The following is a 15,862-nucleotide window of genomic DNA, read 5'->3' on the forward strand; positions in this document are numbered from 1 at the left end:
CAGGGCAAGCCACAGACCCCGCTCCCCAGCAGGAGCTCAAGGGCTGGATGTGGCCCGTGGGCCGTAGTTTGCCCATCCCTGTCCTACACAGAAGATAAATTTATTGAAATATGAGGGAATGGATTGGGATATAGTGTAGTTCTGTCTCACAATTTATTACATAGTGTAATCAGCCAAAGGGTTAAAATCAGTATTTTATGATAACTTAGCCTTGGCTTCTTTAAGCTAAATTCAGCCTTGTAAGTAGGTACAACTCTGTTCACTTAGGTGGCGTTAGCCTGGAAAAATGAAGGGGCTCCTTGCATCCTGTCTACTTCCACACATGCACACGCTCTCATATAATGACTAGGTGCAGAATGAAGGAGAGTTTTGATCTGAATTCTGTGACTTATCTGTCCTCATTTCCAAAATTATTTATCTAATTCCAGGCACATTGGTTTGCTGCACATTAAAGGCAAAAAAATGAATATGGAGAAGATTCCTCTTGAAACAGTACGAAGTTTCTACATAGAGGACATTGTTCTTGCTGATCATACAGACATTTTTAACCCAGACAATCCAAAAGTAACACAAGCAGTACAAGCATTCTGTATAGAAAAGGTAACTGCCTTGTACTTGAACTGTAGGAAGAGAATGTGATCTTGTGGTTAGCATAGGACTGGAAATTGAAACACCTTCATTTTCTCCCCATGTATGCCGCCGACATGCTGATGCCTGGGGAAAGTCTCTTCATTACTCTGTCTCTCAATACTGGCCACCCCCTCCCTTCCTTAGAATCGCCTGTCAAGTGAAGGATCACCGTTGTATCTAATACAGAAGTATTCACATATTATAGAACTTCATAATATTTAATATGACACTGAACTACCTAATGAAAACCTGAGAAGGCTTGTTAGCTACTAGCAGGAAACTTAATTCTAATACCGCAGTCTTTTTTTGTTGAGATCGAGTCTTTGTGTTTCACACACTTTTGGCCAAATTCTGCCATCTCTTATGCATATGTGCATAAGCTCTTTATTACTTAGACACTTTTTTCCCCCAACGCATTTAGTTTTAGACAATGGCTGGAAAGGTCCAAGTAGCTACAACCAGAGAAAGTAATAGGTGCTGAAGAGTCACTTTTATATCTACCCCTTTACTGCTTGTGCTTCTCAGGTTGAAACACTGCTGGATAATGCGGAAAGAGAGCGTCTGGGAAATCCACGCCAGCCAGAAAAACCTCTCATAAGATTACGAGTAAGACTTAGTTGCTTTATTCTAAAACTCTTGTTGACTTGATTGCTTTATGCTACATGTTCTTTACAAGTTTTATATTTAATAATTTATCTGCTCATACACAATTTAAATTTTGTTGTTTTGTTTTAAATCCCACCCTCACTGTACATGTACCATGAGCCTTTGTGGCATGACCAGTACTTTCCAGCAGGCGATTGTATGGGATTCCCTTCAGTGCCTGCCACTGCTCCTCCTTTATTGGTTGGTGGGATAGAACGTGTTATCAGATATTAAAGAATGTGATGTTATTCTTTACAGAGGCATACATGCCACCTTTGCAGCACTCCCAGACATAGGAGTCAGAGACTGGATTGGTAATTAAGTGTATGGTGTTAACATTAGCATTAGCACCTGACTGGCTCATTGTTCAGACTTTTATTTAAAAAATAATAAAAGAGAGCGAGAAAGAAACTGATGCATCTTAGACTATTTGAAGCGCTTGGTTTCCTTGCCTCTATCCCAAATTTCATCTTTTGACATTCTCATTTTAGGTTGATTACAGTGGAGGTTTTGAACCGTTCAGTATTCACCGTTTCAGTCAGAAGTTCATGGAAAGGACAGCTAACCCAAAGGACATTATACACTTTTTCAGACATCGTGAACAAAAAGAGAAAAATGGTAAAAACAAAATTTGTCAGTTAAAAGTAACGTGGGAATTTTATTTAACCAATATTTTTAGGGGTTCGCTACCTGTGTAAAATATGTAATTAACAGAGACAGTATTATTATTGGCTTTACCATTAGCACCTAGAACCTTAGTCAAGGACCAAGACCCTAACAATAGAAATCTGCAAGGACCCCTCCAAATCCATACAATTTTTGCAGGAGTATGTGTTCTTTTTGTTGTTGTTTTAAATCTTGGTGTTCAGACAGCACCCTCTCTCAACAGTTTACAGACTGTGACTTCATGGCCTCAGAGTACCTTTCTGAACTGTGTGTTTAATGCTGTGCATAAAACTGCATCACAGTTGGGTTCTCAAAAAGTGGACAAATGAAGAGGTCGAGTAGCAGTTCTTATATGATTTAAAAGCATCCATGGGGCTATGAAAACTTTGGAGAGTTGGGTTTTTCAGTGATTTCTTTCCTTGAGACATGTCAGCACATTTACCCATTTGACAAGGAGTTTGTCCTGACTTCAGAACATCTGAGCACCATTGGGGGTCGGAAATAGCCTTATTATCCACATACAAACTTCCCTTACCCTTTATAAGTCAGTGCTCACATGGAGGATATCAGAACTTTTTCTCTCTTCCCTTCCTGGCTGCATCCATTTACTTAGTACATTCATGCTTAGGACATATTCATCTAAAAGTTGTAGGAAAAATTTGCTGAGGTATATTTGACTTCTCTGAAAACCCAATAGCTAAATCTTTGCCTAAAATCCCAATCTGAAATGGTGCCATGTTTTTCTTTTTGGATTTAGTAAGAATCAGAATGCTTGATGCGGAATAGTGTGATCTATTTACCTTGATCCGTTACCAGATTATCCTATTCCAGGTGCCTTCTATCAGAGTGTTCCTGCTATTAAAATAACAGGCACTTGTCATGGTGAAAATCCTACTATGCCCAGAATTTTTAATAACTGATTAATAGTTGTTGACAATTTTGTCCTAATAATGAATCCCTAATAGTCACTAATGAAGATGTGGTTTGCATAAGAACATGCTGTGTTGATCTAATGGACTTCTAATGTAGTACATTAGTGCTTTATAAGTAATTTAATTCCATTGACAGGTGTGTATACAGCGGCACTTGAATTAAGTTGAAAACATTATGCTTCACGATTAGTAAACACACTTAAAAAGCTCTTAACTAAATTTGAATTAGGTTGCTGTTCTTCTGGGTGGGATTGTTTGATTTAATTGAGCACAGAATTTATTTAGAAATCTTTACCTTATTAGTCCTTTGAAACTACAAAATAGCTACTATAAGCTTGATCACTTTGGACTTTTCACTTGTCTGCTTAATAAGCAGCTCTGCTTTGAAAAGTGAACGTAAAAATGGCATTATGGGATTCTGTGTTTGTGTCTCAGTGGCTTCTTTGCTTAATGCCTTTTAACACAAGGTTGGTGACTAGTAGAATTAAGACAATTCATGACTCAGTACAGAATGAGGCTCTTGACTTTGCATGTATAACAGATCTGATTGGAAGACACTACAGGTTCACTGTTGTCTCCAGATGGATATATGGTTCAGCAGAAGGTGAAGGGATACAGCTGGAGTTTTTACATCTGACCTCAAATGTAGATTTCCCATTACAAGGCTAGATCTGATGAGTGTATTCACACTGTGTGGGAGTGCCAGAATGGGGATAGGATTGGACCAGTGTTGTAGTGTTTTCCAATGGAAAAGACCTGTTTGGGCTTATCAGATTACTCAGCTATAGTGGTGCTGAAGTAAGTGAGGTTGGTTTAGTCCATGGTGTCTGTAGATGTTGATTCTTCTAGATCAGCTCAGAATTTTAGATTATAACTTCTGTGTGATGTTGATATAGCTGACTATATTTTTGCACAGAGCCTAGTACAATGAGATTCTCGACGGGGGTAATTTTTGGGCATTACTGCAGTAATAAGATCTTGGTTGGTTCCACTAGTAAAACTGAGCACACTCTCTGGATCTTGTGTTTGGCTTGGAATTGGAAGTTAGACAGATGGATATTCCGGATTTGTTGAGTGACCATTGTCCTTTTGGTTTGAAGTTAGTATGAACCTATCCTTCAGGGACCTGTTTTTGAAGGTCTTCCCTAAGTCTGATGGAACAAGTGAACTTCCAGGGCAGCTTTGATAGAGAATATTGATTAGCCAACTGATTGCTCTATCAGTGCTTTGGTGGGACTTGATAATGTTTATTGTTCCACTATTGATCAGGTGGCTCCGAATGCCCCCTTGGAGAAGGAAGGCAACACAGGTCACCATGGTTTACAGGTGGTGTCTTGTGTAGAATATTCATATTGCTTTGTGGATGAAATTGCTGTCTGGTGAAGGCCAGCAGAGAGATACTGGCTCTACTGTTGGTGGAATTTGCCAGTACTGTGTTTTTCTATGCAGGAGTTGTGTACCCTCTGCTCAAGAAACCAAGTCTTGACTTGGGGCATGGATGAATGCTAGCCGGCTGCCACTTGATCTGGGTAAGACAGAGATAATATACATGACTTGTGGGAAGTAGTCTAAAGAGTTTGCAAAGAATAATTTGGCACCTTTCACTGAAGGATTGTAACTACCATTTGCAATACAGGTGCATATTTAAATATATTACTAGGTCCTGGACTTCTGGATCCTCAGGGAGTGATTGTGGCCAAGGTTACTTTTTCCTTCTATGTCTGGCAGGAAGTGTGTGACCTTTTCTCTTTGATATGGACCTTGCCAATTATCCTTTCATCGAATCATAGAAGATTAGGATTGGAAGAGACCTCAGGAGGTCATCTAGTCCAATCCCCTGCTCAAAGCAGTACCAGCACCAACTAAATCATCCCAGCCAGGGCTTTGTCAAGCCGGGCCTTAAAAACCTTTAAGGATGGAGATTCCACCACCTCCCTAGGTAACCCATTCCAGTGCTTCACCACCCTCCTAGTGAAATAGTGTTTCCTAATATCCAACCTAGACCTCCCCCACTGCAACTTGAGACCATTACTCCTTGTTCTGTCATCTGCCACCACTGAGAACAGCCGAGCTCCATCCTCTTTGGAACCTCTCTTCAGGTAGTTAAAGGCTGCTATCAAATCCCCCCTCACTCTTCTCTTCTGCAGACTAAACAAGCCCAGTTCCCTCAGCCTCTCCTCGTAAGTCATGTTCTCCCCTCCCCCCCCTGATCATTTTCGTTGCCCTCCACTGGACTCTCTCCAATTTGTCCATATCCTTTCTGCAGTGGACACAATACTCCAGATGTGGCCTCACTAGTGCCGAATAGAGGGGAATAATCACTTCCCTCCATCTGCTGGCAATGCTCCTACTAATGCAGCCCAATATGCGTTAGCCTTCTTGGCAACAAGACTCATTTCCAGCTTCTCATCCACTGTAATCCCGGGGTCCTTTTCTGCAGAACTGTTGCTTAGCCAGTCAGTCTCCAGCCTGTAGCAATGCATGGGATTCTTCCGTCCTAAGTGCAGGACTCTGCACTTGTCCTTGTTGAACCTCATCAGATTTCTTTTGGCCCAATCCTCCAATTTGTCTAGGTCGCTATGGACCCTATCCCTACCCTCCAGTGTATCTACCTCTTCCCCCAGCTTAGTGTCATCTGCGAACTTGCTGAGGGTGCAATCCATCTCATCATCCAGATCATTAAGAAAGATGTTGAACAAAACCGGCCCCAGGACGAACCCCTGAGGCACTCCGCTTAATACCAGCTGCCAACTAGACATCAAGTTGTTGATCACTACCCGTTGAGCCCAACAATCTAGCCAGCTTTCTATCTACCTTATAGTCCATTAATCCAATTCATACTTCTTTAACTTGCTGGCAAGAATACTGTGGGAGACCGTATCAAAAGCTTTGCTAAAGTCAAGCTATATCACGTCCACTGCCTTCCCCATATCCACAGAGCCAGTTATCTCATCACAGAAGGCAATCAGGTTGGTCAGGCATGACTTGCCCTTCGTGAATCCATGTTGACTATTCCTGATCACCTTCCTGTCTGCCAAGTGCTTCAAAATGGTTTCCTTGAGGGCCTGCTTCATGATTTTTCCAGGGACTGAGGTGAGGCTGACCGGTCTGTAGTTCCCTGGGTTCTCCTTCTTCCCTTTTATAAATATGGACACTATATTTGTCTTTTTCCAATTGTCCAGGACCTCCCCCGATCGCCATGAGGTTTCAAAGATAATGGCCAGTGACTCTGCAATCACATCAGCCAATTCCCTCAGCACCCTTGGATGCATTAGATCTGGACCCAGGGACTTGTGCATGTTCAGCTTTTCTAAATAGTCCTTAACCCAGGGGTGGGCAAACTTTTTGGCCCAAGGGCCACATCTGGGTATGGAAATTCTATGGTGGGCCATGAATGCTCACGGTTCCTTGCCAGTGGGAGCTGCGGGGGTGGTGCTTGGGGCAGGGGCATCGTGCAGAGCCCTCTGGCTGCTGCTCTGCATAGGAGCCGGAGGGGGGACATGCCGCTGCTTCTGGGAGCCGTGCAGAGCCCCAGCACATGCGGAGCAGGGCAAGCCCCAGACCCTGCTCCCTGTCAGGAGCTCAAGGGACGGATTAAAATATCTGAAGGGCCGGATGCGGCCCCCAGGCCGTAGTTTGCCCACCCCTACCTTAACCTGTTTTTTCACCACTGAGGGCTGCTCACCTCCTCCCCATACTGTGCTGCCCAGTGCAGCAGTGTGGGAGCTGACCTTGTTTGTGAAGACCGAGGCAAAAAAAGAATTGAGTACTTCAGCTTTTTCCACATCATCTGTCACTAGGTTGCCTCCCCATTCATTAAGGGTCCCACACGTTCCTGACCTTTTTCTTGTTGCTAACATACTGTAAAAACCCTTTTTGTTACCCTTCACATCCCTTGCTAGCTGCAACTCCTGTTGTGTTTTGGCCTTCCTGATTACACCCCTCCGTGCTTGAGCAATATTTTTATACTCCTCCCTAGTCATCTGTCCAAGTTTCCACTTCTTGTAAATTTCCTTTTTGTGTTTAAGCTCGATGAAGATTTCATTGTTATGCCAAGCTGGTCGCCTGCCATGTTTGCTATTCTTTCTGCACATCGGGATGGTTTGTTCCTGCGCCCTCAATAAGTCTTCTTTAAAATACAGCCAGCTTTCCTTGATTCCTTTCCCCCTCATATTTGCCTCCCAGGGGATCCTGCCCATCAGATCCCTAACGGAGTCAAAGTCTGCTTTTCTGAAGTCCAGGGTCCATATTTCTTTCATATTTTCATCGGATTATTGTAATGTGTTCTAATCTTCAGAAACTCAAGCTAATGAAGAATGTGGTGACCCATTTATTATGCAGAGCTTCACAATGGGATCATGTTACACCAGTGCTCTGGTATCTGACTGGCTATCAGTAAGTTTCTAAGTGCAGTACAAAGCATTGTTTTTAACCTGTAGGGCCTTAACTGCAAGCTTAGGACCTGCCTGCTTGAGACACCATCTCTCTCTCCATGTCCTCCTGCTGCATTTGAAATTGGCAAAGACATTTGAGCGTTAGCTCCTTCAGTGTAAGAGAGGGTGCTGCTGACATGGCGTTCTCCATGAAGGGCCTTTGATTTTGAAATTTGCTCTCCTTTTGATCTGTCAGAGCCCAGTTTATGTTGCTCAGTCCCTGTCTTCTTCCAGGCATTTAGGAGGCATTATTATGCCTTTTACAGATGGAATTCTATTTGGGCATATTTGTATATTTATTATTGGAGTAGAATGAGTAGTCAGGGTATTTATTGTGGAAAATTTAAGTTATAGAAGAACTCCTAGACTGGTGGCCAGTGCTGTTGCAAGAGTCTTATTTTCAACAATTTTCAATTTTTATTACCTTTTGTATTATAATAAATCAGGGTTATGTTAGTAGCTTTAAACACCTAAATTGATGTGTGAAGACAAATCTATTAAAATAAGAACCCATTTATCTCTTTTCTAGAAGATGAGATTAATTTTGGAAAGCTCATTAGAAGACCTGCTTCGGAGGGGACAACCCTGAGAGTGGAAGACCTTGTGAAGCAATATTTCCAGACAGCAGAGAAGGTAACTTTATTGTTGTGTCTTTAAGTCCTTGGTGCATTTATGAAATCACACGTTTGATTGCTATGGTGATAGAGTTTTTTCCCTATGGAGGTTTGACAGGGCTCTGTCCTTGGTGCCCCTTCTTGTCTCTCTCTACATCTTATCTTTGGGTAATCTCACCTGCAAACACAAATTCAGTTACCCTCTCTGTACTGACAACTCTCTTGTCTCTTTCTGTCCAAACTGAAATGTCTGCATCTCTCTGGCATCTCCTCCTCATGGATGTCTGGCCATCAGCTCAAGCTCAACGTGGCTTAAACTGAGCTCCTAAACTCTCCCTCCCGCCCCTCAACTTCCTTTCTTGATCACTGTGGACAGTGCCAGCATCCTGCGTGTCACTCAGGCCCATAACCTGGGTGTCCTGTTTGACTCGGCTCTCACTCTCTACGTGCTCACATACAGGCTTAGCATCTCTAAGATATAAGCTTTCTAATCCATCCACACAGCTAAAATTCTTGTCCAGGCTCTCATCATCAATATCTTTCTCTTTGGTCTTGACAAATGCAGTCTTGTCTCCCTCATTCAGAATGATGCTACTGAGATCATTTTCCAAGCCTGTTGCTTTGACCATGTCGCCCCTCTTTTTGCATCCCTCCACTGGCTCCCCCCTTCTCTGTTGCATCAAGCATAAGCTGCTTGTCTTTTTTTCAAGGCCCTTCATGGTCTATCCCCATCCTGCCTATCATCTCTTATTGGCTACTGAGATGTTAATTCTCTCGCTTCAGATCAGCCCGTGGCGCCAACCTCCATCTCCCACTTCGTGCTTTCTCTCACGCTGCCTCACGCTTGGGAGGAGCTCCCAATAAATATCCACAAAACTAACGACTTATCCTCCTTCAAAAACCTCCTCAAAATTCTCCTTTCCCAGGATGCCAACAAAAAACTTGACAACGGTTAGTCCCTGTGCTGAGCCTATCATGCTGACCAGTATTGGCTCATTGTTTCTTTGTATTCTGTCTATATCCATTTCTTGTCTTATACTTAGATTGTAAGCTCTTTGGGGCAGGGACTGTCTTTTTTTGTTAGTTGGTTTGTAGGTCCCTAATATATTCATATTTTCTCTCTCTCTCTCTCTCTCCCCCCTGCCTGCCTGCCTCTCTCTCTCTCTCTCTCTCTTTGTCACCTAAGCCACTTGAAATGAGTATAAATAGTAGGGCTGTCGCGTGATTTAACAAAATTAATTGCGTGATTAAACAATAATAGAATACCATCTATTTAAATATTTTTGGATGTTTTCTACATTTTCAAATATATTGATTTCAATTACAACACAGAATACAAAGTCTACACTGCTCACTTTATATTTAGTTTTGTTTACAAGTATTTGCACTGTAAAAAAAACAAAAGAAATAATATTTTTCAATTCACCTAATACAAGTACTGCAGTGCAATCTCTTTATCTTGAAAGTTGCACTTACAAATGTAGAATTGTGTAAAACAAAACAAAAAAACCTGCATTCAAAAATAAAACTGTGTAAAATTTTAGACCCTACAAGTCCACTCAGTCCTACTTCTTGTTCAGCCAATCGCTCAAACAAGTTTGTTTACATTTGCAGGAGATAATGCTGCCTGCTTCTTGTTTACAATGTCACCTGAAAGTGAGAATAGGCATTCGCATGGCACTGTTGTAGCCGGCATCGCAAGATATTTACGTGCCAGATGCGCTAAAGATTCATATGTCCCTTCATGCTTCAGCCACCATTCCAGGGGACATGCGTCCATGCTGATGATGGGTTCAGCTCGATAACAATCCAAAGCAGTGCGGATCGACGCTTGTTCATTTTCTTTATCTGAGTCAGATGCCACAAGCAGATGGTTGATTTTCTTTTTTGTTGGTTCTGTAGTTTCCGCATCAGAGTGTTGCTCTTTTAAGACTTCCAAAAGCATGCTCCACACCTCATAGCTCTCATATTTTGGATGGCACTTCAGATTCTTAAACCTTGGGGTGAGTGCTGTAGCTATCTTTAGAAATCTCACATTGGTACCTTCTCTGCGTTTTGTGAAATCTGCAGTGAAAGTGTTCAAAAAATGAACAACATGTGCTGGGTCATGTTCCGAGACTGCTATAACATGAAATATATGGCAGAATGTGGGTAAAACAGAGCAGGGGACATACAGTTCTCCCCCAAGGAGTTCAGTCACAAATTTAATTAACACATTATTTTTTTTAACAAGTGTCATCAGCATGGAAGCATGTCCTCTGGAATGGTGGCCGAAGGGGCATATGAATATTTTAGCATATCTGGCACATAAATACCTTGCAATGCTGTCTACAAAAGTGCCATGCAAATGCCTGTTCTCACTTTCTGGTGACGTAAATAAGAAGAGGGCAGCATTATCTCCTGTAAATGTAAACAAACTTGTTTGACTTAGCAATTGTCTGAACAAGAAGTAGGACTGAGTGGACTTGTAGGCTCTGAAGTTTTACATTGTTTTGTTTTTGAGTGCAGTTATGTAACAAAAAAAATCTACATTTGTAAGTTGCACTTTCACGACAAAGAGATTGCACTATAGTGAGGTGAATTGAAAAAATTCTATTTCTTTTATCTTTTTTACAGTGCAAATATTTGTAATCAAAAATAATATACACTTTGATTTCCGTTACAACACAGAATACAATATATATGAAAATGTAGAAAAAAATCCAAAATATTTAATAAATTTCAATTGGTATTCTGTTGTTTAACAGTGTGATTAAAACCGCGATTAATCGCAATTAATTTTTTTAATTGCAATTAATTTTTTTGAGTTAATCGCGTGTGTTAACTGCGATGAATCGACAGCCCTAATAATATCCATTTCGTATTGAACATTTTTTGAACTAACTAAATGTTGATAATGTACTCTAAATTAAGCACAATCAAGCTAATCACTACCAGATTTTGAGGAAAAATAACATGGTTAATAAAGCAGCTTTTATTCCCCTCACTCAGGTCTAAACTATAAGTTGCATTAGGTCATAAACTCTTACTAAGATGCTAATGCTTTACATTTTCTTTTTCCAGATGACATTCATGTGTATAAAACTTAGGAAAATAGTTCCACTGACGTGAATAAGAGTAAGAGTTGGCAGGATTAGGCCCATATGTCCTGATTCTATGAAATGCTGAGGAGTTTGAAGGACTTGGGTCTTTAGAGACTCCCAGTGGTGTTAATTCAAGTAGCCACAGGGTACTCTCTCAGAACTTTATGAGATGAAAGGGAAAGAAAAAAGATGCAGTTTTCTGCATTTATCACAGTGTTGGAAGTTTTTTAATGTCCTGTTATAACAGCTTGCTATTGCATTAGTTTTCTTTAATTACAGTAATAGCTTTTCCATTTTGTGACAGAATTCCTGTTAATACGTTTATATAAGAATTTACTGACTGTCAAAAATACTTCCTTAAAAAAAAGACAGTTTTAAGTGTAATGCTGATGCATTTGCTTCATGGGGAATAAAGCTAACAGTTAATTTTAATAGCTATATAGGATTTTTTTTTTCAAGTGTATTTAATTTAATTTTTCTCAGTAGAAAAGGCTCCGCTGCTTCTGACATAATTCTTTTTATAAAATAGCACCTTAAGGGACAGCTGGAAGATTTGAAAATAAATTAAGCATACATAATGTTCCTGAGTAAGAGTGTTAGTGCTGCATTATCACAGACTAAAGAGAGCATGCTACTCAAATGTCAGTATCCTTGCTTGGTTGAATAACAGCTTCCGGTTAATGGAAACATATTGCCAGGAACCAATCCGTACCATTAATATTAATGGGATTCGGATATTAACCACAGGTATGCCACTTAGTAGCAACGTTTTTAGAGGAGAGGTCCATCCTATAATGAACTTTCAGGCTTTGAGCATGTGCAGCTAAACGCTTCTGCTGTGTGCCATGGCTTCCAAAGACATGGACCTATCTCTCATCAGTAAAGTTTGTGTGCTGGAGGCCCTACCCAAGCCCTGTGCTAAGCAAGTAAGAGTGGCTGAAAGGGTTTGATGTCTCCAAAGTCCATTGATTCTTGCATTCAGAACAGCCATAACATTTTACAGGGGAACAACACATACCGAGGCTGCAAGTGTCAATGCGATGGAAAGGAGGCAGATGTTGGTGAAGCCCTGGTTTCAGCACAAGCTTGGACAAGATGCTCGACTCTCCAGGCTGATGCTGAAGCAGAAAGTGAGTCAACTGGCGGCAGAGAAGGAGTTCAACCCTTCAGACGGCTCAGTTGGTGGAAAGCCCAGCACAGCATGGTTTAAGTGTAAGGAGCATGGCGGGAAACAAGATGATTACCTTCTGGCAGCTACTGAATGGTGGACAGACACCTTACCCAGCATTCTCGAGCAGTTTCAGACACATGGCATCTTTAATGCTGACGAGTCTGGTCTCTTTTACCAGGGCATTCCCGACAGAGGCCTTGGCCTTCTGAAAGAAGGGTTTGCAGGAGGGGAAATAAGCTGTAGATCATATCATATTGCTGTGTTATTCAAACATGGATGGGACAGAGAAACGGCCTCTAATGGTGATCAGAAAGAGCAAGTGCCCCCATGGTTTCTCTAAGGACTGCTCAGAGCTGCCTGTGATCTACAGGAACTCAGCCAATGCATGGATGGATGACAAGTTTGCTCTTTGAAGAGTGGCTTAAGAACGGAACAGGGAGCTGTGGCTACAAGATCGACACACGTGCCTCTTAAATTTATGGAGATATCCTATTTCCTAGAACTGGAAGGGACCTTGAAAGGTCATCGAGTCCAGCCCCCTGCCTTCACTAGCAGGACCAAGTACTGATTTTGCCCCAGATCCCTAAGTGGCCCCCTCAAGGATTGAACTCACAACCCTGGGTTTAGCCAGCCAATGCTCAAACCACTGAGCTATCCCTCCCCCCCGATTGACATTGCCCAGCTCATTGAGCTAATGTAGAGCTATTGCACTTTGTGTTAAAATTCTTGCTCCAATGCAGCCTCAGTCATGCAGCCAATGGACTGTGCACGTCATTGCTTCTCTAATGTTGACCCAAATCTACGAGGGCTGGATGTTGTCAAACTGATGAATGCACTTCATCTTGCTAAGGAGTCCTGGGCTGCTGTTCTCCCATCGCCTGTTCTAAAGTGCTTCAGAAAGGTTGTTTGCAATAACAACAGAAAATGATGGCTTGTGTACATCGATGTGCTGGTCAGTGTTTCTCTTCCTGAAAATTCTAACAGCAGAGGAGTTTGAGGCCATTGTTGAGTTTGACAGTTGTTTAGAGATGGAAGGTGAGCTTTCTGGTGCTGAACTTCTGGAAGCTGTAGTGGTTGTAAAGTGTCAACAGGCCGATAAGGCACAAGAGAATAGTGAATCATATGATGAATCTGAAGATGCAATGGATGTTTTTCACAGGCTATGCCAGAGTTGTGGCTTTGAGAACCGTTATGAGGCTGCATGCAACATGGAGAAGGATTTACGGGTGGAGATAGCAAACTAGGATGGGACAACTTTTGTTCTTAAAACCTTTTTTGGTAAAAATCTTGTGCTACTTTAATTTGTGACACAGAGCACTCACTGTAGGAACAGTACTGTTCAGCATACAGAGACATTATAATAAGTGTTTCATACGTTTTTGTTGTTTTTTTAAAAAAATGCTTTTTCTTTATCATTGTGACACTTAGCAAGTGGAGGTTTCGTAAGTTTTCTGTATGTGGTGTTGGTACACTATACAGAGTTCTCCTTTACTGAGTATCAATGTTTGGTTTTCTTTTTTTAGTACTGAAAGATAATAAATGGTTTCACAGTTACTGTTCTGTACAATGTATTACTGTTCCTTGCTTGTTTTTCTGTGTATACCTCCTGAAAACAGTGTCTTCCGCATATTGGCAACTTCTGGATAATAGCAACTTTTTTCTGGGAGCCAAGAGGTTGCTGTGAAGTGAAATCTACTGTACCTATAATATACAAAATAAATCAGTTTCTTTCTGATTTCCCAGCACCTAGTCCAATGTTTCAGTGGTTAAATTTTTTCTTTTCATGTTATACGGACACAAGAGTGCTGCTAAAATATTATTTTGGTAACAGACACTACTTCACACATTCGAGGTACAAAAACAAATGTAAATTCAGTTTACTTCATTTTAGTCCTGAAAGAAATCCAGTAAGATTAGCATTATCACTTCCTCCATTTAAATGATTCACTTGTGAGATGTATTTTACTCTTTTCTTCCATCACTAATCAGGGCCGGCTCCAGCTTTTTTGCCGCCCCAAGCGGCGAAGAAAAAAAAAAAAAAAAAAAAGATAAAGTCGTGATCGGCGGCAATTCGGCGGCCGGCCCTTCCCTCCGAGAGGGATCGAGGGACTCGCCGGCAAATTGCTGCCGAAGACCCGGACGTGCTGCCCCTTTCCATTGGCTGCCCCAAGCACCTGCTTCCTGCGCTGGTGCCTGGAGCCGTCCCTGTCACTAATCATCATGCTTTTTAGCTTAATTGATCCTTCATTTGTTTTACATAACACATGAATCCTTTAATGCTAAAGGTTCTTGACTAGAAAGAATCACCTGTTAGCTTTTCCTGATGTTATCCAATTCTTTGACTAATCGCTTAAAATATTTTTGTGTATTTCTCTTTTCTGAAGAATAATATGACTGTAATACTCTGTTTGGGATAAATATTGCTCTTTGAGGGAAGTTTTTTGTTTTTGTTTTTTTTAACCTTCTCCCCCCTCCCTCCCTTTCTGTCTCCTAAAGAAAGTACAGCTTTCACTCTTGACTGAAAGAGGAATGGGTGAAGCAGTGCAGGAATTTGTTGACAAAGAAGAGAAAGATGCTATAGAAGAGTTGGTGAAATTTCAATTAGAAAAAACTCAAAGGTTTCTTAAGGAACGTCACACCGATGCAGAGGAGGCAAAAATAGATGAGGAGGTTAGTACTGGATTACGCTCAGTCCTTCTGATTAGGAGCAGCCTAGTTTGTAGCTCAAGATTGTCGTTTATTGACAGCTTTGTGAGTGTTTTGAAGCTTGCACAACACCTGCCTCTAGCCAGTCCCCTCAGTGCTTCACATTCATGAACACACACAAAAAGTAAATATATAGCTTAAAAGCTACTTAATCTCTTTTTAAAATTGTATCTTGTAGTTTGATATGTTGCTTCCTACTCCATCTTAGTGGAATATTTTAATTGTTCATAATAGGATCTTATGTGTACACAATCTGTCAGTTTTGAAGGATATGTGGCCTACAACTTAAGCTCTGCACAAACTGACTGACATAACAAACATATTGGCAAGTATTGGTGGATGCAAATGTTTAGTTTGCCTTTAAGACTTGGGACCAAATGGACCACTGTTGTTTATCAATAGTCTTTGGATTGCACTTGCTCATGCCATTGGTTAAAACAGTAGCAGCTTGATGCCTAATTTGAATTTAAACTTTTTACTGTAAACAGAGCAGTGGGTCTAGATTCATATTTTGTGATGCCAGTTTTCTCTTTCCATTTCTTCCTTTCTCTCTTTCACCTCCTACTTATCTTCACTTTTATTTTTCCTCTTTATTCCTGACCTCTACCCATGCTTTCTCTGGGGTCTACTGTATTTCTTCATATCCCACTACCTCTCGTTGCTCTATTGCCCATTCTCTGTCACTTTTACACTTTGCACCTGTTGTGACAGTTGAGCTTACAGACTTACTTCTTACAGTTGAGTTCACAATTCAAATATGTAAAAGTTCATAAGATGTTACAATAAGATATAAGAATAAATGTTGATAGGAAAAGGTAGGAAAGGAAGACAGAATAACTGAATTAGCCTTAACAAAAAGGCTAAGTTGATATAATTTAAAGACTGTTCAAATTATGCTTGCTAACAACAGGAGATGTGGAGCCAGAAGTTAATGAGCCAAAACTGGTATGCCACATATTAGCCCTAATTAGTAGATAAAATA

General features: G+C 41.0%; 1 protein-coding gene across 1 annotated transcript in view; it reads left to right on the forward strand.

Moving 5' to 3' along the window:
• Nucleotides 1–15,862, forward strand: part of MRE11 (MRE11 homolog, double strand break repair nuclease) — a 47,343-nt gene that overhangs the window by 12,662 nt on the left and 18,819 nt on the right. The window contains exons 9-13 of the mRNA XM_065409791.1: nt 429–600; nt 1,156–1,236; nt 1,767–1,893; nt 7,836–7,939; nt 14,671–14,844. Of these exons, the coding sequence (XP_065265863.1) occupies nt 429–600; nt 1,156–1,236; nt 1,767–1,893; nt 7,836–7,939; nt 14,671–14,844 (658 nt within the window). The remainder of the gene's footprint in view (nt 1–428; nt 601–1,155; nt 1,237–1,766; nt 1,894–7,835; nt 7,940–14,670; nt 14,845–15,862) is intronic.

This window comes from Emys orbicularis, chromosome 1 (genome assembly GCF_028017835.1).
Source record: "Emys orbicularis isolate rEmyOrb1 chromosome 1, rEmyOrb1.hap1, whole genome shotgun sequence".
Classification (NCBI taxonomy): domain Eukaryota; kingdom Metazoa; phylum Chordata; order Testudines; family Emydidae; genus Emys; species Emys orbicularis.